The sequence below is a fragment of the Mytilus galloprovincialis genome, chromosome 4, assembly GCF_965363235.1.
Source record: "Mytilus galloprovincialis chromosome 4, xbMytGall1.hap1.1, whole genome shotgun sequence".
NCBI lineage: Eukaryota > Metazoa > Mollusca > Bivalvia > Mytilida > Mytilidae > Mytilus > Mytilus galloprovincialis.
In genome coordinates this window covers 93,215,718-93,242,077 of record NC_134841.1, presented here as the reverse complement: position 1 = coordinate 93,242,077, position 26,360 = coordinate 93,215,718, and the positions used below count along the sequence as shown (strand labels likewise).

The following is a 26,360-nucleotide window of genomic DNA, read 5'->3' as shown; positions in this document are numbered from 1 at the left end:
CACACACAATAAAGAGATGGACAAGTTGTCATTTTTCTGTTGTTGGTTTATTTTGGATGCTACTGGTTTTACTTTTATATTTGTCTGAACGATCCATCCATAATCATCTGTTTTTGGGGTTTATTCGGATCCAACTGGTTTCACTCTTTTATTTGTCTTCGTAAACCACTTGCTCTCGTTTGTTCGTAATTGATTGTTAAATAAAATTTAGTTAACCATTCTAATATTTTACAGGATCACATCAAAATTGTGAGAGAAAATTTGATGGTAATGGCGGTGAGATTGCCCATTCTAGAGAAAACGGTAGAGACGTTGTACATTTCGACGATGAAGAGGATTATAAATCTATAGAATCAATTACAAAAGAAAAAGATGGGATTTATCTATTACGTGTAGCTGTTCATGAAATAGGACATGTGTTGGGACTATCTCATTCTAGCCAGATCACATCTATCATGTACGCTATTTATCATCAGAGTCATGTTAATCCAGATAAAGAATTTGAGCTAACCTGGGATGATAGGAAAGCAGTACAAAAAGCTTATGGTAACGAATTTTTGATTTTTTTTTTTAAATTATCGTCAAGTTATATATTACATATCGTTTATTCCTCTTATGGCTGATGTAGTTCAATTGGTTTTGGTTTGTGACCTGGATTTGCTTTCGCTAAACCGATTTATGTTCAGGATTTATGACTTCCGAACAGCGGTATATTACTGTTGCCTTTATTAATCCTGCTTTAAATTTTTCTTCAATCCAATTGCTTGCTTCTAGCAAATATTTAAGTGTGTACTGAGCATTGTTCAGTGATTCTAGCAATATTGAAGATTTTCAATTTCAAGTTGATTTTCCTTTTTGACATTTTACACTTGTATACCATGTATGCTGATCGAAAACATTGAAATATTACGGGTTATTTTCAACTGGGCATACTTTTGCTTTGTTTGATTTAGCACACAGTTTTTTGTATGTTTGGTTACCAATGTTCTTCATCATACTGTTTATCTTTGAGCGTCATTGGTGAATCTTGTACAGACACATCACTCATCGGGGGTTATGCATCAAATAAGTGGTATCTTTGATAAAATTTCTACCGTAATTTTTTTTTATTTTGCTTTGTTCTGATTTGTGTTTTGTGTGTGTTTGTTTCTTTTCCTTTACACAGTTTAAGGAATTTGACATATTTTACATTGTCAGAGATTGATGTAAAAATATATTGTAATTATGTATTAATGGCTGATGTTTATAGCCTCCCTTTTAACATATGCACTTCTAATCAAGCATGATAGGCAGTTCCCGTTCCATTACCGACACACATCATGTTGATTATTAACCAATGATACCATTTCCAACATTCGAATTATGACAATTTATCGGATATCACAAATTATCAGAAATGTCTGCAGGTAATACATGCAGCATGCGCATCAGACAATGTTCACCCCTCTGGAGCACTGGATGAACACTTATGGAGTTTGGATGTTACATTGATGCTGGTGATCTCTCTCAGGGTTGTCTAATACTGTCCTATTCTGCTCTTTTCCGTAGGACCCCGTCAATTCATATAATAACATGTTCTTAATATCAAACTAATGAAATAGGTGCACTGTCGTACTTCATATTGTGGTCATAATTGAGTGGTTTCATGTGAATTTTTATCACTTTGTGACGTCATAGCCAGTAAAAATGCTGATTAGTACGTGTCTGCAACGGGGGGACTTTATGATTAATTTACAAAAAATAGGTTACTCATTTATTTGAATTATTTATCAATTTAAAACCTGAAGCTTTAATCTTTTAAAGATTGAAATGTACTCATATTAATTTATTATCGTATCTTGATTGATCTGTTATAAAAATACGAACATGTGAATAAAATGTGATAAAATTGTTTAATGTTCAAACCCTGCTAAAACATTCACTGCATGCAACTTACCACAATATGAAAGCTAATAGATTATACTGATTGTTCTTATTATAAATAATGAAATTTTTAAAACACAAATTTTAAATAAATATAAACAATAAGATACCTAGAAGACAATAGAATAAAACTACATACCAAATTAAGATTGAGAATAAATCAACGAGACTGAACAAGCTCGTTAAAGATATAAGGTAATACTTTGTGACTATATAAGCAAGTTTAGTCTCCATAGAATCCATCAGTCGCACTTAAAATAAAACAGTAAGAACGTCAAATACACATATGTATACGAGGTTAATTTGAAAACCTCTCTTTTATAAACAGTTCATATACAAAAATTACCATATCTCCTGAAATCATCTTCCGCTGAAGGATAAGACGTTCCTTCAACTAGAAGCACCACTTCTGTTGCACATGGCATACTAAATCTGTTTGTTAAAAAACAGAAAAAAGAATGACATATTAAACTAATCAATACATTCTATAATAGTCCATACAATATCTCTTTCGAAGAGATGACAAGCGTTATAATTAAGAACCCTTGGTCATCGGTTTTTGTTCGTGATCAGAAAACCCCTGTCAGTGAAATTGTGATATGAAACGCCACTATGAGATATATTCCCAATGTAGCTTTGCTTCTAAAAGATGAATGCATGGCAGTTCACAATGGTAAAAGTATGCTTCTCAACCAACCCTCGGTATTAATAGTTATAGTTACATATATATGTAAGTAAAGACATGGAACAGACCATTTATTATCATTCACAAAGTGGAAGGCAAAGTTAAAAAAAAAGGAATACGCTAGTGTTTCTTCTTCTTCTATATGCAAACTCTTCCTTATATATATACAGGAAACTGCCAGTAAGAAAAGGGGCACATTTGGTTCCCGTATGGGTGTTTACTTTCTGATAGACAAACAAACAAACAAAAACATGCTGGCGATTACTTAACTACGCCGTTTTCATAAATTTGTTTCACAGTGTTTTCTTATAACTGACTAGAACACACCCGTGATATCGCGGGTCCGTGACTGAATTAAAGTATATAACTATGCGCAAGCCTTATTTTAGTATTAGTATTGTTATCTGATAAAGTCATGCCGATTATAAGATACACAGTTTTCTCTGCTTTCAAATCTTTCTGTTTGAACCCGTCGAACTGGAACTTATCAATTATTGGTAATATTAATTATTTGGAAAACAAAAGGTCCAGGAATGGAGTATTTTTTAATCAGCAGCATTGTCCTATATTAGTTATAAATGAAGTTGAATTCTTTGATTCGCTATTTTACGTCATGCCCGCTAACAAATTGAAAACTGTACCTCTACGCCTTATTTTTAGTCCAGATTTTTAGTATTCGTATTGTTATCTTAGAAAGTCTTACTGATTAAAAAACTACAGTATTAAGGTAACAATTTGACAATTTAGTAGTCAGAGGCGGATTTAGGGGGGGGGGGCAGGGGGCCCGGGCCCCCCCTTTTTGGAAAAAAATTGGTTGCTTATATAGGGAATCACTGAAGCGTGACTGGAGCGGGCCCCCTCTTAGGTCAGTCAGTGGGCCCCCACTTATGAAAATTTCTGGATCCGCCACTGGTAGTGTCAATCCTGTGATTATGACCCGTGTATATAGCATATTAATCCTGAATACATCGTTTGGTGGTGTGCCTGTCAGATGCGGAACGTACAGATAAGGTAATATGTAACAGGTGAATATACTATTGGTATCGGTATCGAACTCGACTCGGAACTTCTTAATTATTGGCAATATTAATTACGTGGAAAACAAAAGGGCCTTGAGTGGTGTAATTTTTAATCTACACCTTTGTACTATATTAGTTATATATAAAGTTGAATTCTTTGATTCGTCGTTATTACGTGATGACGGCTGACAAATTGGACCTCGTAATTTTAGTATTATAGATATGATTATCCTAAACAAAACTTTCGACTTAAGTTAACAAATATATCCCACAATTTCAAATCATTTTGTATTGCACAAATTGTTGCATTCCAAATCTGAGTAGAATTTCCACCAGGGAAGTGGAAGCACCTCATCAGCAGATCCTGTTAAATGTCCGAAAATCGACACAAAAGCGTCAACCCTAAATTTCTAACAATTATATGTTCATAAAGGCTTTCGTTATGAAATCTACTTGGAACACATAATGATGCTAGATACACAACACACAAAAGGGAGATATGTTGATTTGAAGCATCACCACATGTACCCTTTCTCATAAAAGAAATGTAAAAATAAAATCATTTAATTGTATAGTTTTAAATGTTTTTTCTTGGAACACACGTTCTTTTTTTTAATCCTCAATTATTATGTAGTAAACAGCTACTGTCAGTGACAATGAAACGTCCATTATGCTATTACATGTGAGGCTGAGGGACACACATCAACTATAAGAGGAAAACTTTTTTATGTTAAGTGTTAAAGAATTAACGATAAAATGACACCAATCGAATAGATTATTATCCTAAAAATTACGTCTGGAAACAAATTGCGACTTTGAAGGGAAAAAAATTGTCCATATAATATACCAACCTTTATGTAGCTACTAAAGGTCTGGCATCTTCATTTCCTGAAAATACAGAAACACATCAGTTTTAAAATTAATAGGAAAAGATAATATATGTGGAATGTTTCTGACACTGGACAAAGGTTCTTATGTGCTTTTGTGTGGACTTCCATCGGTATAGCATGCTTTCTTGGAGAGTTGTCTCATTGGCGCACATACCACATCTTCTCATTTACATTTCTTACATATTTATATCGACTTTTGTATTTCAATGTAGATAACGTGAGGCAGTAAGAAGTACAACGATTTTAATTATTGAAAAGGAAAAATAGAGAACAAATATTTTCATATCCAAAAGCACAAGGGGCCAATTCATATTCTTACTCCATTTAACAAGCTGTCTGGGAAGTAACTTGATTTCATACATTTAAACAATATTATGTTCTTCACAACATTAGGTTAGTTATGTGTTGACAAGTACGACAACTTAAAATGAATTGGTATCCCACTAATAAAATGTTAATTGAAAAAGTTCATCCATTAATCGATTTACGGAAACTAAAGGCGAATCTGATACCATTCAGAAAGTGAAAACATACAAAATCATAAATCATCCCAAGATTTCAATCTTTAACGTTTCATATGTGGACATTTTAAAACATTTGTCGCCTGCTACGTTATTGATGAAGTCAAACACTAATACTTGTGGGTGTTCATTTAAGATCATTCGAACTTACGAATAATGAAATCCATTCATCTTTTTCATTGAATGAATATGATATTAATCGAGAAGATAGTATAAGTAAATGGATGTTATTTTAAATGGCAGGTCGGAAAATAACTTTGAAACGTACAGACAATTTCATATCATTTAAATGGCAATAATACATAAGAGCTGAGGAAATCGTTCAGTTGTTAAAAATGAACTGTTAATGAGCCACTTCCCATATTTAATTGAAAACAGGAATGGTTCGTTATGACACCATCATGGCAATGTTTCTTCGTTTCAAATAAATTAAAAGCCGGATATCAGTTGAACAATTGCTTCCCATCCTTTTGTGAGCGGGATAAATTAATGATCTATATAAGTGACATGAAAATCCCGAATTTCTCGTATTGAACAATCAAAAATATTTGTTTTGTAATTTTTGCGTTGTAATATTACAGATTATGAACTTTCATAAGTTTCTGCTCATCATTTGCGTCGTCCTTTCAAATATTCAAATTTACATACTCCTATTAATAGTAAAGAATAAATATAAAAAGGTTCCATTTTCCTGTAAAAAAAAAATAAAACACAAAGAATGGTTCGTTATGACACCATCATGGCAATGTTTCTTCGTTTCAAATAAAAAAAGCCGGATTTCATTTGAACAATTGCTTCCCATCCTTTATATTTAATGATATTGAATAGCGGTATACTACTGTTGCCTTTATTTCGATATGCAAAATATTTTTGATTTTTTTTTATGGGGATGGTTACGAAAGTGTCTGAATTATAAAATGGTTTTCAAAACAAAAACAACAGGAAGTCAGGTTGATTTCTTATATCACAGTCTCATACTAGTATAAAGAAAAGAGAAAAAAACAAACTATCATTATATTAATGCATTTATAACATGACGTAGAACTATATGTTGAATGAAATTTCAAAAGACATTTAACATTGAAATATACCTTGACATTATATATATATTACAATATATGTCATCAAGAATAGAGCTCAGAATTGATGATTGTTTGTAAAAACAATTACAGGAAAACGGAATAGAATATTGAACCTTTAATATTTAATAAATACCATAAATAGGAGTATGTATTTAGGCACATTCAACCCTTTATCTCTGATTTCTTTTACTTTAAACAGGAGTGTGTAGAGGCAAATTCAACACAATATTCGACTGGGTAAGGAAAACACCTAGTAATGGACTTATATACAATACCTACTTCTTCAGAAGTAATCAATATTGGATGTATGAAAATCACGCTAATCGTACTCGATATGGTGATCCATTATACGTTGCCCAGGAGTGGAAAGGTGTGCCAGATAATGTCGATGGATACCTCCATGTGTGGTACTTTGCTGGAACTCGAATTATTGACGATACATACTTCCTTAAAGGTATTTAATATTGCATGCACTATATATAAAGGAGATATGGGCTATGCGTTTAAGGTCAATGAAATATGATAATAAACATTGGAATCCAGTTGTATTTTGTAGATATCAAATATAATATAATGCAGATGTGTTTGTAGTTTAAAAGCATCGCCCTGGTAATGGCGTTTTCGGGAACTGATTGCCCAGTCAAATGAACTTGTACATTTCCCGGAATTTTAAATGCATAACAATTATTTTAAGCTAACTGTTGGATATCGCTCTTTAACAATGTTTTATTAAGAGTAAGTTACTGTTCGCAAGATTAGTTTCTGATCCTTAATTATGATATTGCTTAGAAATCAAATATATGCGAGGGAATATTGTATCCATTTATCTCTGAAACACGAAACAAGCGAAAATTTTCCAAATCATTAGTATGAACCAACATTACTTATGATCAATCTTTTTCGTTTCATACAGTTAGAATTATGTTATTTGATTGTTATTGTCTTTCTGTTTAAGGTGAAGATTACTTCCTTTATAACAGTGAAGAAGATAAAGTATATGATGGTGGTACTGGAAAAATCAGTGAAAAATTTGGACCAAAAAAAGGTCAAGATATAGGCGTTCCGGACAATTTAGATACAGCTTACTTTGATAAGCGAGATAAAAATATATATTTCTTCAAAGGGGATACTGTAAGTCAAAAGTATATCAAAACAATATATACACCACACTATCCTAAATATTGAAATATAATTACTTTTAAAAGAATTGAAACATTAAGTTCATTTAAACGATACTTAAAAAGGAACTTCATCATGACAGCCTGCATACATTCTACTTTTCTTGTTGATGAATTATCACATAATTATGTATAACAGGATTTTTAATTGGCCTGTGTATTATTGATGGAATTGGAAGTGCTCACTTTAGAACGCCAGAGTTGTTTCCAGTTTGGATGAGTGTTTTTGTTTTCCTTTCTGTGTTTGATTACTTTTCCAATATGACAGATCTTACTCTTTCTTTCCTTTTTCGTATTAGAACGAATTATCCGGTCACATCTTTATATTTTGTTAAAACCTCTTTGACATAAATTATATTAATTCAGGCGTTAAAATAGTACATGTTTATGGCAATAGTACAGACAGGAAGGAATGTGACGGTTAACTTTGATAATTTATTCTTATGAAATCTTTTCTTGTCATTGTTTCAAATTCACAAACATTGACTTTAGGATTAGTTTTGAAGTCTTTGACATTATTCAAAGCAGCAATGGGTATTTGCTCAAAAACTTCAATCCGTTGCTTACACTCAAGCTTCCCTTTCTTTTGAAGTTATTTAAATGTAAATCCTTTTATTTGTAGAAGTAGAAAAATCTCTTTGAAAAGGCTTTTAAGAATGCAATCGTAGAGATATAACTTATCAACGACTTTAACGTTCAAACTGTCTAAAAACTGGCAAATTTTCAATGTAGTTTACCATAGCAGAATTGTTAGGTTCATTTTATTACTCATTCTTTTTGTTGAAATTTTCCCATTGATGTCCTTGAAAATCCGATTGATGCCCTTGAAATTTGTTTTTGTTATTTATGTATGTCGCAAATTTGTGCAAGTTTGCAGGTTTAAAAAGATGGGTTATTATTGTTGCCAGACATAACATTGAGGACACTTTTCAATTAATCTTAAAAGTATCCATGCTGAGGACCCTTCCCATTCACAATGTTTTGAAACATTAAAAAAGTTATTTCTTTAACAGGTCAATAGTGCCATTTCAATACATATATAAATTACTTTTCTTGAGTATCAAATAATCACATATTGATTTTGGCTTTCTCTCGGATTTTATGATTCATGTACCGATTGCAACTGAAGATCTACATTGCATATAAGACTGTGTGACAAATTAAGAACTTAAACATACGAATTCCCTGTGAAGTATGACTGTTTTCATTGTATGAGCGTTGTATTAATTACACTTTTAAAATACACGTCTATAGATATAAACTGTCGCATGCAGCATCGTCGTATTTACTTCAAAATTGATTTCCTCTCATGAATTCGTTATGCGGGAACTCAGTTTGCTTTACAAGGATCATAGTAAGAATCGTATACATATGATTTTTATGAAACGTATAAACAAAATACTGTTCAGTCGGTATATTCAATTTGAAATATCTTTTTCTTTGTAGGTTTATGTTTACGACCCTACTGATGAAGAAGATGAAACAAAAGGTTGCTGCTTACGAATTAGAAAAATTTGGGAAGAATTCCCTCCACTTGATGGAGAACGTCAAATTGAAGGTGATTTAGACGCAGTATATTACTCTTACAATGACACAACTGTTTACTTTTTTAAAGGAGAAGACGTTTGGAAAAATGAATTATTTCATCCGAGGCAAAAGCAAATCAAAAACGGGGTGAAATATGTGGGAAACTGGTTTGCACATTGGTACGATATTTGTGACGTACGACCAACATTTAGTAATTTTGAAATCCCATCAAATAGCCATGTGTGATTATGTTTTTGTTTTCAATGTCAAGGTCATTCCAGAAGAAGACATGTTGTATTTCTATCAACTTTTTACTTGTCAGTGGGGAAGACATAGCTTGCTTGTAATACAAGTTGCTTCTCTGTGATTATGTAATAAGAAGTGACATGTAACACAGTTTGTAAAGGTATACAAAGACAACACTTGATTAATGAGTGTTTGTATGTGTGTGTGCTCCATCGATTACAGGAGAAACATTTCAAATAACACAAGAGTAATATTGGACCAACAGTCAATAGTGTCCTTAAGATACTGAAACATTCCCTTCATTGATTTATCCGTATATATGTCTATATTACAAACTGCTTTTGTGATTACTGTGAAGACGTTTCATGCGATTAAACTGTGATAACCTTTATATATATATAATGTGAAATATTTATAAGCATTTTTGTCATTTTCGTAACATTCTATGATTGTTGTATTCTAATATATATGTGTGTAGTACAATGTTGCCATATCATGCAGTGGAATGATACGTCAGATTGTTTGACCAGAGAACACATGTTACTCAATAATTTAAATATGTTTAAGCCCTCTGTTGGTTTGACCAGAGACCACATGTTACTACATTATTTAGATATGTTTTAGCCCTCTGTTGGTTTGACCAGAGACCACATGTTACTACATTATTTAGATATGTTTAAGCCCTCTGTTGGTTTGACCAGAGACCACATGTTACTACATTATTTAGATATGTTTAAGCCCTCTGTTGGTTTCCTTGTTGTTTGGCCACAGAACACATGTTACTACATAATTTAGATATGTTTAAGCCCTCTATTGGTTTGACCAGAGAACACATGTTACTCAATAATTTAGATATGTTTAAGCCCTCTATTGGTTTGACCAGAGAACACATGTTACTACATAATTTAGATATGTTTAAGCCCTCTGTTGGTTTGACCAGAGAACACATGTTACTACATATTAATTTTAGATATGTTTAAGCCCTCTGTTGGTTTCCTTGTACAACCTTTTTGTTTAGATTGGAACTCGAAATGTATCGTGCATTCATTATCACATTCAAAATAATAAACGTTAATAGCAATAACAATGGATGATAATTGGTTTCCTTTGTAACGAAATGTTGTTAAATTACATGCAAGTTAAGAAAATATCATGCGAAATGAAATAGAAACCAGCTTATACATTTTGACTGCGTTTTGGGCTAGATTTACGATATCACTTACATTGTAGATCAATTTCTATTCTTTTAATACCAAGAAAAATTAATGAATATTACGAATTTTTGTTTCCAATCAAATTATCAAATTCAGATGATGTGCAAACTCTTTACGACTTGAATAATATACAGATCTAGAAAGAAAAAAACAAATAACCACAAATTAAAGTATTTTCCTTTGTAATTATTCTATACTGGATGGGCTTTTGTTTTAAATGATTATAATCAATTGATTTGACAGTATACAAGACTATGTAGTGGATGAAGATAGACGAAAACACTCCACTGCCGGTACCTAGATATATTTTGGCAAAGAATTACACATGAGATTTAATCAATTGTTCTGGTGAAGATAAATGTATGTTATTTTTTTATTGACAAGTGAAAACTGCTGTGTTAATAATTTGTTCGTGTCATTTTAGGTAAACCACTAAGATTATATCATTCTTTTATTTTACAATGGCGACCAAATGGATAATTGAACTCTTGAGTCCACATAAATTTTGTTCAAATGCTAAACTAAACAGGCAATTTTTACCCTTGTGAATTACATGTTAAATTTTAAAAATATTTGAATGTTAACATATGTAAAGTGAGATTTATTTCTATCAGGTTGCAATGTTCTGGGTCATTTACACATTATTTTGTTTACCAACTTCAACATCAATTAAATACCAAAAAATATCGAAACAAAAGTGTTGGTGAATCAAAGACCTAGGGGTAAAGCACTAACAAAACAAGTCTATGGACAAAACAATGGGACGAATACCAGCAGTTTTGAGGTTCTCGTGTTAGACTGAAACAATTACCTTATTTACTGAATAACGTAAAGCTCCATATAAATACAGCTTTAGCTGAGGCTTATGATCGAATTTCAATAAGAACAAAATAAAATGTTTGTCTACTTTGGGTTTTACTGACCAGTTTGCGCGTATTAAATATGATTATCATTCTTTACAAAGTTAAACAAGGGTTACTATTTAGAAATAATTTCCCTATACTGAATATAGCTTGAGTATATTGTGTTTATTCGGTTGTTGATATTTGATTTGATGATGTACACATTTTGGATGATTATTTGTAGTACGTAGAAGTAACTTTAGTTCCCGTCCGTTGTAAATATTTACTAATTTACCAAACTGTGCAATATCTCATGCCGTTACAGCTTCCATTTTTGTAATTATTCTCATCTTCACAACAGTGATTTGATTACTATCAATGCATCATAATTTTGAAAAGAAAATATATTATTATATTCTAACCATTTTTATATGAGGCATTTTTATAGTTTGCTGAACTCTAGTTTAGATCATAGTTTCCCCATAAACTAATTGATAGTAGCTAAACACTGTTGTGACGTTGATGGTATGTTATCATTCGTTATGTTTTGAGATTATATTTTTCGTACTTTGTATAATAATTGTGTTTTATTTATATCATTTGTTACGTAAAGATCAAAATATTTGTATTTATTTTAAACAGATAGTCGTATGCGTCAGTTGTGTCTCGCTGTGACTTTTTTACATGTCAATGTTAAACACTTGTGAGATGGTGACTATCTCATAGATTCGACTTACAGTTTTTTTTTTGCAAACATAATTTTTTATAATCAATAATTCTTTATAGCTAAGAGAAAAAAAAAGATAAGACATCGTATAGTCTACACTGAAAAAGAATAAATAAACAAACGACTCGTAGAATCCTTTTTTTAATTAGCAAATTTAAGTGAACAGTAGACAGTAGAAAGGGGACATAACTCTTATATTAAGGTATTTTTAATGCAGATCAAGAGAAAGAAATTTTGTTTTGAATTACCAGTTATCTGATTTAAATTCATTTGTTATTTTTTCTTACAATGATAAGTTTCTCTTGTTCATTATGAAATCTAACAATTAAATACGAACATGCAAACAGAAACATTTTGAAATATCACATTTATGCAAATGGCTTTCAGTTGTATTTCTAATGACGTTTCAGTTGTATTTCTAATGACGTTAATTTGACATGTATTCCTTCAGTAGTCAACTAAATATTTATCAAAGACACCAGAGGTGTAGACAAACTGATTGATTGAAAGAATATGTGTACTAAATATTTATCAAAGACACCAGAGGTGTAGACAAACTGATTGATTGAAAGAATATGTGTACTAAGAAGCACTATCTGGTTTTGACTGTAAGACTTTTACTTTAAAATTATTACGTCTTGTAATATGATTGTCCTTTAATTTTCTTTTTAAGTTATGTAAAACACTTTAGTTTATAGGGTGTCTGGTTTATGTTTAGCCTTAATGGGGCGGTGAATCATGCTGAAAAGGTATCTTTTTATCCATTTTTGGACCCAAAAATACTGGATAGGCACACACGAATTTATCGCTTTCCTTTGGTGCCAAATTTAAACCTCTTCTACAAAACTTATGAATTCCGCCATTGCATAGCTCTTTTTATTCTGAAGTAGACGATACAGAAAATTTGGTTTTCACCTAGTAAACCTATCCAGTTTCACTAAAGTGTATCGCACTGAAAACATCAATTGTTTTCTACATAATCGTTTTAATACAGCATTAAAATAATTGCTTTTGAGAAGACACGCTGGTCTTACGCCAATATTACTTTATTCTATAGACTTTAAAACTTTACTATGAACAAAAACTGTCCAAGAGACGACATCTGTTGATTCTGTAAAGTCTATGTTGTTCTAGGAATGTAGAAAACTTAAACTTTTTCACATTTCAAAGTACAAAAGTAAAAGTTCAGAACATCAAAAATGTTCCTAGATAAATATTTGCCTGCTAAAATAATGTTATTCCCTATTGACTAGGATAAAATGTTTGCTTTAATCAGGTGTTACACAACTACTTTTGCATAGGTACTATTTCTGTACTAAAAATCTGTAGTACTGGATATTTACTTTTAATATTCAGTACTGTTTTGTTACATTAAAATTATTGTAATATTTAGGTACCTGTTTTTTTACAGTACTTAATTTGTACTTGAAATTTAGGTACTACAGATTTTTGGTTACTATCGTTACATTTTCAGCATTTTGAAAGTTTTTCTATTTGAAATCTCTTAAAATTATGATTTTCAAACATGGAATATTGTATTATTTCTGTACCAAAATATTTAGTACAAATCAAGTACTGTAAAATACAAGTATTTTTAAAGTAAAGAAATAGTATTAAATATTAAAAATAAATTTCCAGTACTACATATTTTTAGTACAGATATAGTACATATGCAAAATTAGCTGTGTATAAATAAGATATTTCTGCGAGGCACAAAACAAATTATGAATTTCAAATTTCCGATCTGCTATTTCCTTACCTATTCCTCTCTAGTTTATGTACGTTGAATATTTATTGACGATACTGCAAGCAGGGTTAAGATTCTAATTAAATCGTAAAATTGATGCCAACTTGAAGTGAGAGATAGTACACTTTTCTTATAATTTAATACTGCAAGTTAGAAAGTTGAATTTATTTGAATTTTACATCTTCTACGTTACGTGTTTCTCTTGATAAATCAAGATTTTAATGGTACAACAACAAGATTTTATTTTGTTTGTGAATATTTAGGGAAATTTTGTAAAACATCATTATCTATGACTGTATGTAAGCTAAACTTTGACGTTTGACAAACAAGAAATGAAAACGGTATGTCACATTGAATATGATATTTTATGGTAATCTCTAACTTGTATCCTGGCTTCGTGTATAAGAATACTCTGTCAGTACGAGATCTATTGTTAATCATAAATGAAATTAGTTCTGAAAATGTTCAGATCGTTTAAAAAATCATCCTTATTTAATGTATTTTGGAAGGAAACTAGACTGTTGTTTGATTGGCCGTGTCAGAATCTAAAGCAATTTGGGAAATGTCATTGTTCGTACCCTAAACTGACAATAGAGTCACGTCAGTGGTTGAATTTCCATTGTTTATGACGTGATTAGTCTATCACAATGCGTGTACGCTTCCGATAAATTAAACTCGAAATACAATAGATTCTGACAGGCGAATTACAACAGTTACGATTTCACTTACAAGGAAAACAAACCTTATGATATGTACAGACAATACACCATTAGACGTATCAAGTCTTTTAAGGCAGAATTGTATCAAATGGCATGCCTAAAAAGAAGAGCTTGTATCTAAAGATGCAGCTTTGTTATCTTGTTAATACAATAAAATTTAGTAAAAACTGAAAAGTGAGTTTTTATTATTGATTAGGGGGGGGAGGGGGTATGTTCAAGAAGAGGACAAAACAAAATTTGAATCACGATTTTCCCAATATACCTTAAAATATTATATTTTGAACACTGAGAGCAGTATGGTCGGATCAGGGTAAAAAATTCTATATTTTATCTTCGCTATACCACATTGTTTCGGAGCCCATGTGTTTTTCCCTGATTCCTTTGTTAAGTATTGTTGCTCAATCTTTTGCTTTCTGTGGTGTCGTGTGAATTAAAGACTTTCTGGTTTTCTTCTGTCTTTTCTTTAACTTTTGGTGTTTAGCCATTCTTCCTCCCACACTTGTTTTTTCTCTTCTTTCGATAAACATCTGTTTATATGATTTCCTCAACTCTTTATCTACAACAACCACCGAGAGTGCAAACGTTAACAGTAAAATAAATTATATGAATTTTAAGCGAGTGTTCAGTAAAGTTGTGAACTTTATTGTTCTAAATATAGAGCTTAATAATGATCATCATCAACTTACCGAAATGTTAAGAATACATATGATTCCATGGTATAACTTTAACATTAACACAAGATAGATGTTTGCATATTTTCTATAGCTTATACAAACAATGTGAAGAGAAGTAATGAGTGGATATAACAAACAAATTAGCCAAAATATACACACCATGACAACAAACATCTCCTACTACATTCAATCGGACATTTAGAATGTTGATGGCGTCAATATGTGGTCATGACCATACCTGATCTATTTTCATGCCACTAGATTCAATCGGACATTGAGAATGTTGATGGCGTCAATGTGTGGTCATTACCATACCTGATCTACTTTCATGTCACTAGATTCAATCGGACATTTAGAATGTTAATGGCGTCAATATGTGGTCATGACCATACCTGATCTAATTTCATGGCACTAGACGATAAATGAGAAAATCAACCACTCTTTCATACTAAGTTTAAATTGTTAGTGTAAGTAACAGGTACAGCAGTTAAATGCATCCGAGACGCAACGTCACAGAATTGATACAACTAGAGATCGGGATTACAATGCACAATTTTTTTTTTAAGGAAGAAACCAAATTTAGAAAACTTACAGATGGGAAAAACGACACATTACTTTCCAAAGAAAAGTGAAAAAAACGGACATTCAAACGCATATTAAAGTCAAAATCAAACTGCCAACGCCATGGCATAAAAAGAAGAAAAAGACAAAAAGACAAAAAGAACCAAAAGACAAAAAACAGCATACAAAACACAACATATAAAGTTAAAGACTGCGCAACACGCACCAACAAAATAACCGGTAAAATAAATAAAAAAATATTAAGATTTGAAGGTTGATGTTGCTTAACTCTGACAATAAAAACTACGAAGAAAGTCATTTCACAATAAATTGACCTATTTATTAAGATCGAGATAATTATTGAACAGTTTCATAATCTGGTCATCATGCAAAACTTGCACAGTCTGAATAAAAAAATCTTATGATCAGAAACAAGCTTTTGCCTAAGTTTGGTAGAAATCCAGGATAGTTTAAGAACATTATAAAAATTTTAAAAACTTAAACCAGAGAGTGAATGTTTTGTTTCTGGCAAAAAAACTAAGTCCATTTATAAGTAAAGTACGGAAAAGTGGAAATTTATTTTTACAAAATTTTCGTCTTGATACTATCTTATGATCATAAACAAGCTTCTGTCCAAGTTTGGTACAAATCAAGGATAGTTTATGAAAGTTATTAAAATTTTAAAAACTTTAACCACAGAGTGAATGTAATGTTTCCTCGCAGAAAAACTAAGTCCATTTATAAGTAAAATACGGAAAAGTGGAAATTTATTTTTACAAAATTTTCTTCTTGATACTATCTTATGATCATAAACATGCTTCTGACCAAGTTTGGTACAAATCAAGGATAGTTTATGAAAGTTATTAAAATTTTAAAAACTTTAACCACAGGGTGAATGTAATGTTTCCTCGCAGAAAAACTAAGTCCATTTATAAGTAAAATACGGAAAAGTGGAAATTTATTTTTACAAAATTTTCTTCTTGATACTATCTTATGATCATAAACAAGCTTCTGTTCAAGTTTGGTACAAATCAAGGATAGTTTATATAAAAGTTATTAAAATTTTAAAAACTTTAACCACAGAGTGAATGTAATGTTTCCTCGCAGAAAAACTAAGTCCATTTATAAGTAAAATACGGAAAAGTGGAAATTTATTTTTACAAAATTTTCTTCTTGATACTATCTTATGATCATAAACAAGCTTCTGTTCAAGTTTGGTACAAATCAAGGATAGTTTATATAAAAGTTATTAAAATTTTAAAAACTTTAACCACAGAGTGAATGTAATGTTTCCTCGCAGAATAACTAAGTCCATTTATAAGTAAAATACGGAAAAGTGGAAATTTATTTTTTACAAAATTTTCTTCTTGATACTATCTTATGATCATAAACAAGCTTCTGTCCAAGTTTGGTACAAATCAAGGATAGTTTATGAAAGATATTAAAATTTTAAAAACTTTAACTACAGAGTGTATGTTATGTTTCCTCGCAGAAAAACTAAGTCCATTTATAAGTAAAATACGGGAAAAATGGAATTTTATTTTTACAAAATTTACTTCTGGATACTTTCTTATGATCATAAACAAGCTTCTGTCCAAGTTTGGTAGAAATTCAGTATAGTTTAAGAAAGTTATTAAAATTTCAAAAACTTTAACCACAAAGTGAATATTTGTGGACGCCGACGACGGAATGTAGGATCGCTTAGTCTCGCTTTTTCGACTAAAGTCGAAGGCTCGACAAAAATGAACGGTTTATAACAAAAATTGCACAAATAACTTGCATGCACAATTATGCCATGTTTTTGTCATTGATTTTGGGATGGTTCTAATCTTTTTGTGTTATCATGGTTTTGTATTCATCTAAGGATTATTCGATACATTGATAGTTCTTTGTGATATAATCACTTCCATTCTTTTGTAGACCTTTCTCTGTTCTCAGTAAAACACGCTATACAATATTCACTTTTACAAACCAATTCCTTTGGACACCGTTCTATAGAGATATTTAAGTTTTAGGAAAACAGTTTTTACTGCATTATTGTAACATATATCAATAAAAAGAGTTAAGGGCCAACATGGTTCAATATTTACGAGTTGTCATTTGAGAACGTCTGTAACACTAGTTACGGTGCCTTATTTTTATGCCTAAATTTTGAATAAATACACTTTTCAAGAAAACTGTTACTGAGCCATGTATGATCAATGTCGGACAGAGTTATTCATTGCTCTGTAGATGTGTTTTCTTAGTGGTCAGAAAAAAATAGTTGTTTGTCTATACTATAATGGTCTTGTTTGTTCATTCACTTGTCTTGTTTGTTAATTCACTTGTCTTGTTTGTTCATTCACTTGTCTTGTTTGTTCATTCACTTGTCTTGTCTGTTGGTATACTTGTATTGTCTGATGCTACACTTCTGTTGGTACATTTGTCTTGTTTGTCCTTTCAATTGTCTTGTCTGTTGGTACTCTTGTCTTGTCTAATGGTACACTTGTCTTTTCTGTTTGTACACTTGTCTTGTCTGTTGTTACACTTGTCTTGTCTGTTGGTACACTTTTCCTATCTGTTGGTACACTTGTCTTGTCTGTTGGTAAACTTGTCTTATCTGTTGGTACACTTATCTTGTCTCATGGTACACTTGCCTTGTCTGTTGAAACACTTCTGTTTGTACACTTGTCTTGTTTGTTGATACACTTGTCTTGTCTATTGGTTCATTTGTCTTATCTGTTAGTACACTTGTCTTGTCTGTTGAAACATTTCTGTTGGTATATTTGTATTGTCTGTTGATGCATTTGTCTTGTCTGTTGGTACACTTGTCTTATCTGTTGGTACACTTGTCTTATATGTTGGTACACTTGTCTTTCCTGTTAGAACACTGGTCCTGTCTGTTGGTACACTTATCTTATCTAATGGTACACTTGTCTTATATGTTGGTACACTTGTCTTTCCTGTTAGTACACTGGTCCTGTCTGTTGGTACACTTGTCTTGTTTGTTTGTACACTTGTCTTGTCTGTTGGTTCACTTGTCGTATCTGTTAGTACACTTGTCTTGTCTGTTGAAACATTTCTGTTGGTATATTTGATATTGTCTGTTGATACATTTGCCTTGTCTGTTGGTACACTTGTCATATCTGTTGGTACACTTGTCTTATATGTTGGTACACTTGTCTTTCCTGTTGGTACACTTGTCTTGTCTGTTGGTACACTTGTCTTATCTGTTGGTACACTCGTCTTTCCTGTTGGTACACTTGTCTTGTCTGTTGGTACACTTGTCTTATCTTTTGGTACACTTGTCTTTCCTGTTGGTACACTTAACTTGTCTGTTGGTACACTTGTCTTATCTATTGGTACACTTGTCTTGTCTGTTGATGCACTTGTCTTGTCTGTTGATACACTTATCTTGTCTGTTGGTACACTTGTCTTATCTATTGGTACACTTGTCTTGTCTGTTGAAACAATTCTGTTGGAACACTTGTCTTGTCTGTTGATACACTTGTCTTGTTTGTTGGTACACTTGTCTTGTCTGTTGATACACTTGTCTTATCTATTGGTACACTTGTCTTGTCTGTTGGTACACTTGTCTTATCTATTGGTACACTTGTCTTGTCTGTTGAAACACTTCTGTTGGTACACTTGTCTTGTCTGTTGATGCACTTGTCTTGTCTGTTGATACACTTATCTTGTCTGTTGGTACACTTGTCTTATCTATTGGTACACTTGTCTTGTCTGTTGAAACAATTCTGTTGGTACACTTGTCTTGTTTGTTGATACACTTGTCTTGTCTATTGGTCCACTTGTCTTATCTGTTAGTACACTTGTTTTGTCTGTTGAAACATTTCTGTTGGTATATTTGTATTGTCTGTTGATGCATTTGTCTTGTCTGTTGGTACACTTGTCTTATCTGTTGGTACACTTGTCTTTCCTGTTGGTACACTGGTCCTGTCTGTTGGTACACTTGTCTTGTTTGTTTGTACACTTGTCTTATCTGTTGGTACATTTGTCTTGTCTGTTGATACACTTGTCTTGTTTGTTGGTACACTTGTCTTATCTGTTGGTACATTTGTCTTGTCTGTTGAAACACTTTTGTTGGTACACTTGTCTTGTCTGTTGATACACTTGTCTTGTCTGTTGGTACACTTGTCTTATCTGTTAATACACGTGTCTTTACTGTTGGTACACTGGTCCTGTCTGTTGGTACACTTGTCTTATCTAATGGTACACTTGTGTTATATGTTGGTACACTTGTCTTTCCTGTTAGTACACTGGTCCTGTCTGTTGGTACACTTGTCTTGTTTGTTTGTACACTTGTCTTGTCTGTTGGTTCACTTGTCGTATCTGTTAGTACACTTGTCTTGTCTGTTGAAACATTTCTGTTGGTATATTTGTATTGTCTGTTGATGCATTTGTCTTGTCTGTTGGTACACTTGTCTTATCTGTTGGTACACTTGTCTTTCCTGTTGGTACACTGGTCCTGTCTGTTGGTACACTTGTCTTGTTTGTTTGTACACTTGTCTTGTCTGTTGGTTCACTTATCGTATCTGTTAGTACACTTTTCTTGTCTGTTGAAACATTTCTGTTGGTATATTTGTATTGTCTGTTGATACATTTGCCTTGTCTGTTGGTACACTTGTCGTATCTGTTGGTACACTTGTCTTTCCTGTTGGTACACTTGTCTTGTCTGTTGGTACACTTGTCTTATCTATTGGTACACTTGTCTTGTCTGTTGAAACACTTCTGTTGGTACACTTGTCTTGTCTGTTGATGCACTTGTCTTGTCTGTTGATACACTTGTTTCTTGTCTGTTGGTACACTTGTCTTATCTATTGGTACAGTGGTCTTGTCTGTAGAAACAATTCTGTTGGAACACTTGTCTTGTCTGTTGATGTACTTGTCTTGTCTGTTGATACACTTGTCTTGTTTGTTGGTACACTTGTCTTATCTGTTGGTACATTTGTCTTGTCTGTTGAAACACTTTTGTTGGTACACTTGTCTTGTCTGTTGATACACTTGTCTTGTCTGTTGGTACACTTGTCTTATCTGTTAATACACGTGTCTTTACTGTTGGTACACAAGTTCGTGTTGTTCATACTCTTTTCCTGGTTGACATTACTCTTGTGTAAAGTTTTTCTTTACACTTGTATTATTGCTTTTGGTTTCTGTTGTTTATGTAAAATCATTTGGATTTGTTTCTTTTTACAAAGTGACGATATCTTTCAGTTTTCTATGTTTTGTGTTGTGTACAATTGGTTTTGGGGTGTTTTTTTTTTAAATGATTTTTAACAAACATTTTTTTAGATAAACTTGATTATTTCCTTTAAATCCCAAATTTAAAATAGGGTGTCAATGGTAGCTTTTAAAGACACTGAAAATACCTTTGCTCGTAAAAATACTTACCTTAAGAATTTACGAGATTTCTCCGAATCTCTAAATACATTATGTTTTAATTCTTTATGAATAAAATTTAGAAATGAACTAAAAATCAAAATCTCATACTCGTTAAAAAAATGTCTTTTTTACGTATATGTTACCTGTAAAATAAATATGCGCAAATGTGTAATAAAATATTTCAGACTATATCGTGAAAACATAATCCTTAATAGCACGCGCGCAAATGCTATGTACCTATGCAGACGATTCCTATAAACACGTAAACAATTGTTTTCTGTTAAAAACTGTATATCTTGAAACCATGACGTTTTTTATATCTTATAACTAGTATTTCTTTCTGAGCTACTGTACCATTGACTGAAATACCTCACGTCTCCTTAGTTTTTATGTACTTAAAACCCTCTCAGACTGAATGAATCAGATAGTAAAAACACGTCATTGTTTAAGGACGCTGAGAAAAAAGTATTAATGGTACCAGTCATGAAGTTTTAAAAGTTAAATTTTGTTGAGGTTTTTGTGAGATCTGGTGTTTATTTCTGTAATTTTTCATGAGAAACATTAAAACGACGTCACGTTTGTAGAGTCTTTTTGTTATATACTGTTTCTTGGGTTACATAATAAACATTTACGATCCGCCTTAAACTAATTACACGAAAAGAGACAAACTTGTTCTACTTAATGGCTGGTTATTACCAAACTGCTTCTTTTCAATGCAATTTTTAGTACAAAAATTGTCAACAAATACATTGTCGTAGAAGTAAATGCAGCAAAAACGCTGAGCTCGTGCATTTCATTATTACATTAAATCTTAGCAGTTTAAACATTTTTGGAAAGGGTTTGGTATACATCAAAAGAAATGGCTAGCTTTGATTTTTCTGTTGCTATTGACGGTTTATTATTTTAGTTTCTTCATTTCTCCTACATACATTTGTTCGTGACATATATGTAAAATTCCTTTAAGTTCAGTGTTTCTTATGACGCAAGAAAAAACGAAACATACCTATGTTTTGATTCTCTTGTAAACACTTTTGTTTGAAAAGCGACATGAAAAAGGTGAGCTCATAATAAATGTCTTTTTCACTAGTTTTAAAATAATTTTGACCTAGAAGAAGGATTGGGAAAGGTTTTGCCGACAAGTATATGAAAAACGATGGATATTTTTTTAATTAATAATAATATTCTATATCCTTGGTGATAACAAATGATATAAATTCCCAAAAATCCTTCAAATCATCAACACCCGAATCATTTCAATATGAGAACAAATAACAAATAAATAAAATATATAATTGCAAAGTGGTTCGACCGAGAAGATTGGGGGCTGCCAATAAAAGAAAAAGTGAATTTTCTATATATTAAATAGTGGCTGAAAATTAGCCTTGCAACAGGTCATCGGGATCCACAGAGGAGCAGTTGTAATGGTCATTTAAAGAATACATAGCATTCCACTCTCTCTATGAGAGATTACATTTCATGTTTCCAACTATGAGTCACCTTGCTTCACTGCGAAATTATCTACCCCGCACAGTCAAACAGTCGTTCAGCATTCATCAGCAAGGGGTTTACTATATGGTGGAAGAATTTCGGGTGTCTACACTTCTATATCCCAGGCAACCTGTGCACATGGTATTTATTGTATGCTTGATTTTCACGCTTGCAAGAAATGACAATTTTTTTTTAAAGTTTTATAACATTCCAAAACCATTTACTAATACTATTTCAATCGTGTATCAGACACCTTAAAGTACACATATTTCTTTGTGTTGACACATTCCATAATACTTAAAACAATAAGTACTTTGAAATAATGATTAATTTAAGATCGTTCAACGTCCAATTCTGATGTATCCTTATTCACTGGGTGACGTGAGGTATTGTCACTGCGGTAAAAAGACACATGTGCGGTGGCACATGACTGACACGTGGGTAACCCGGTCATTCCTTTATATTTGTAAGAAGAATATGATGTTGTCAAAGATAAACCATCTGGTAGTCTTTAAAACTGTTTTACCTATATCTTTAAACCACGTGGTTACACACCTGTTCTGTGGTTTTTTGCTGCTAATCGCAATATAGATGATTTTGTAATGTTTACGTTTTTTAAATTGTTAATTTTACAATAATTGGATGTATGGCACATTTTTGTGTTTGCAATGTTATACATAGATGCGTCAGATGATAATAAAAAGAATTTAATTGCCCAATTATTGTCTAATTGTTTTGTTGGTATTTTATTGTGTTTTTAATAACATGCTCATTTAAATACTTCTCCGTCTTATTTTTAGAGATCGTTTTTAACGATAAGTATCTATAAGCGGGTGCAAACAGGAAAAAAGAGGTTAAGTATGTGAAGTGTTATCAAGATACGACAAGTGTTTACTATATAATATTTGTAATGTTTGATCGAATTAAAATCTCATTCATAAAACCTGTGACAATCTAACTTAGACATCAGTACAAAATCTTATGTTACTTCTACGTTAAGGTTACAAATATATAATATACTTACAGTAAGTCAATTCAAAGTCAAAATGATATGGACAGACAAGTTCCTTCGCTTGTTTAGATGAGTACTGCTCGTTATCTGGTCTGTTTACAAGACTAACCCGTTACTTTGTCTATTTGGTGGTATACAGATTTAAGCAACAATCTTTCTCTTGGATTGATCCGTTCTTTTCTGTGTTTCGTGGCAACATATAAAGCAACAATTATTTACCAAGAATGACCCGTTTATTTGTCTGTTTGGCGGTATACAGATTTAGCAATAATCATTTTCCCAAATTGACCAGTTCATATGACTGCTTTGCCTCATATTGAATTTTTGAAAGCATCCATCTTTTTCCTATAGACTGACGTTTCTTTTTTCTATTAATAATTTGGCTGTATGTATATGTATTAAAATGGGCGCTCCACAAAGGGTGAGGGAACTCAAGCTCTGCACATGCTACCTACATCTAATATGCTTCTTAAAGAGTTGTCTTGATTTGGAAAAACGAATAAATTGGAAACAAATACTAATAGACTACACTGTATGGGTTTGGCTTATTGACGACCATACGGTGACTTATAATTGGTTAAATTCTATTATATGAACTATATTGGATACTTTTCTCACCGACAATTATACCACAGCACCTTAGTTTATATCAGTAATTTGGAAATTGACTGTTACGGCACAAAAACATGGATCTTACGCAAGAAAACTCAATAATCCTTAACGATGAAACGAAATTGATATTTACTTTTTTACTTTTTTTCCCTTTATTCTCGAGATTTTCTTGTAGAAATTTTTAGACAATGGTAGAAGCAACCCAAGCAGTAATACAGCAAAATCGATTGAATGATGTAAAGAATCTTTGTCATTCAGTGAACAATCACTGTGCTTCAACAATAAAACGGCGTCTAAAACACCATTTCAACATTGCTTCTAGTTTTTTTTGAAAAAAAGGAAATTTAACAAAAGCTTTCAAAGACCTGCAATCGACAACTAATTTTCAAATGACTCGAGCATTAACATGACTTTTGACATGTACATTAACACGTGGCAAGGTATACGTGTCTTGTTGAATACTGATGTCCTTGTATTTTTGTAGGCAATCTGCATGTCTTAGTGTAAGATAAAATCATGTGTCTCCGAGTCGTCAGGAAACTGGACAGAGTTTTGAGAAATTTAGTGTAGATGTTTAATTTTGTTCAAAATATATTATGTATAGTAAGATCAAAAAGGAAAAAGACAATCAATAACCCACTTTCATTAAACATTTACAGAAATAACAAATTTATTCTTATCGTGTCAACAGCACCAACTTTAACATTGTTTCTTTTATTCCACAGAGTTTCGATTTTTTTAAAGTTATATTCGAAATGGCGACATGATTTTGCTCTTATTTGCGTTCTTAAAATAAACTTGACTGTCATTAATTTTGTATTGAAATAGAAGTTACAAATATTAAATATAGGTTTCTTTTGTTTATTGAGGCTATTACTATACTATCAATACAAAAAGCTTTTCTATGACTCATTGTATTCCAAGGGTTGGTTTGCCAAATTTTGTATGCATTGACACTAAAAACTTTATTTTGCTAAAACTGACGGAAATGGAGATCAACTAGGTATACCTCCTTATTAAGAAATAAAAGAATGGTCACGATTTTGTTCGTAGAACGGAAACTACAGTGGGTGTGTTGCCGTCTGCAAAGTAGCAAATATTGCGGGAAAATTTATCACTATGATCTATAAATACTTAGTATGGAAGTACTTCAAAGTTGTTGACAGTAACAGTATTATTCTGTCTGTTAACTTTCCTTCAATTAAACGTTCAAAGACTTGTGAATAGTTTCCGCTAAAATTATCGATTTGTTCCGAAATAGATTGATAGCCTTTGATTATGTACTAAGATATGGAGAGTTGTAATTCGGTTAAGTAGCGTAGAAAATAGTTCATACTTTTCGTTATCTACCGTTTCCGATGTCTTTTCCTTGTTCGCTATTTTTAGTTTCAATGCTGTTCGTATTATAACTTGTGGAATTCATAGGAAAATTGTAACTCCTTTGAACATTGTGTAAACTATAATTTACCTACAACAGTATACAAGACACATTAAGTAACGCATCTATCAATCTCCAAAATATGCAATTACGCATGCGTGTGCATTACAATTCTTTTAGATCACAACATGATGGCCGTCTGACTCTGACGTTTTTTAAAACTGGCAGACGTACAAATTGATGTCTATAATACGTCAGAATATTTTCTTCAAATCAGACCAACGTTAAGTGATAGAAAATGGTTAAGCATCTTCATAGGTTTGTTATAATTGATAGTCTACAATGTTGTCTATAAAATAAATAAACAACTCAGTGTATCAATTTGTATGCACCGTAAGATGCATGATGATGAACACTGATAGGATGATATTGTAAAATGTCATAACAATGCTGAGTTGTTCTTTCATCAAAAAGAATCTCAGTTTTCTTTATACTAATAGTGCGTACAAACATAAAAGTATTGTTTATTATTATTAAGAGTGTTAAAAAGACGAGATGGAAAAGCAGTCAACACAATTATTCAGAAAAGTACCAGGGACTATTGATAGTTCCAGGTGAAAATGGATATTTATACAAAGTTAACACATTTTATGATGTTAACAACTCCATGTGCCTTGTACCTTGGAAAATGCGCAATATCTCGTAGGTATGAGATTATTAGACTGGTAGCAAAGTTTAGATAACATACTGCTAAATTGTACGACCTATCATGTGGTGCTAGCCATTGGTAATGTTATATGGATCTGGCATGCGATGCAAGTATGGTTCATTAATATCATATGCTGGTTTCATAGATTACAGTGAAATTATAAGGCCGGTATTATGTATCACTTTACAAGCATGTATCACTTTACAGGCATGTATCACTTTACAAGC

The 26,360-nt window shown here is 32.0% G+C and overlaps 1 protein-coding gene across 2 annotated transcripts in view; it reads left to right on the top strand.

Annotated features, from left to right (window-relative positions):
- The window catches only part of LOC143073411 (matrix metallopeptidase-21-like), a 47,550-nt gene extending 35,210 nt beyond the window's left edge, over positions 1–12,340 (top strand). For both annotated transcript variants that reach the window (XM_076248938.1, XM_076248939.1), the window contains exons 4-7: positions 235–546; positions 6,320–6,574; positions 7,076–7,251; positions 8,745–12,340. In XM_076248938.1, the coding sequence (XP_076105053.1) occupies positions 235–546; positions 6,320–6,574; positions 7,076–7,251; positions 8,745–9,071 (1,070 nt within the window). In that variant the 3' untranslated portion in view covers positions 9,072–12,340. The remainder of the gene's footprint in view (positions 1–234; positions 547–6,319; positions 6,575–7,075; positions 7,252–8,744) is intronic.
- The last annotated feature ends 14,020 nt before the right edge of the window (positions 12,341–26,360 follow it).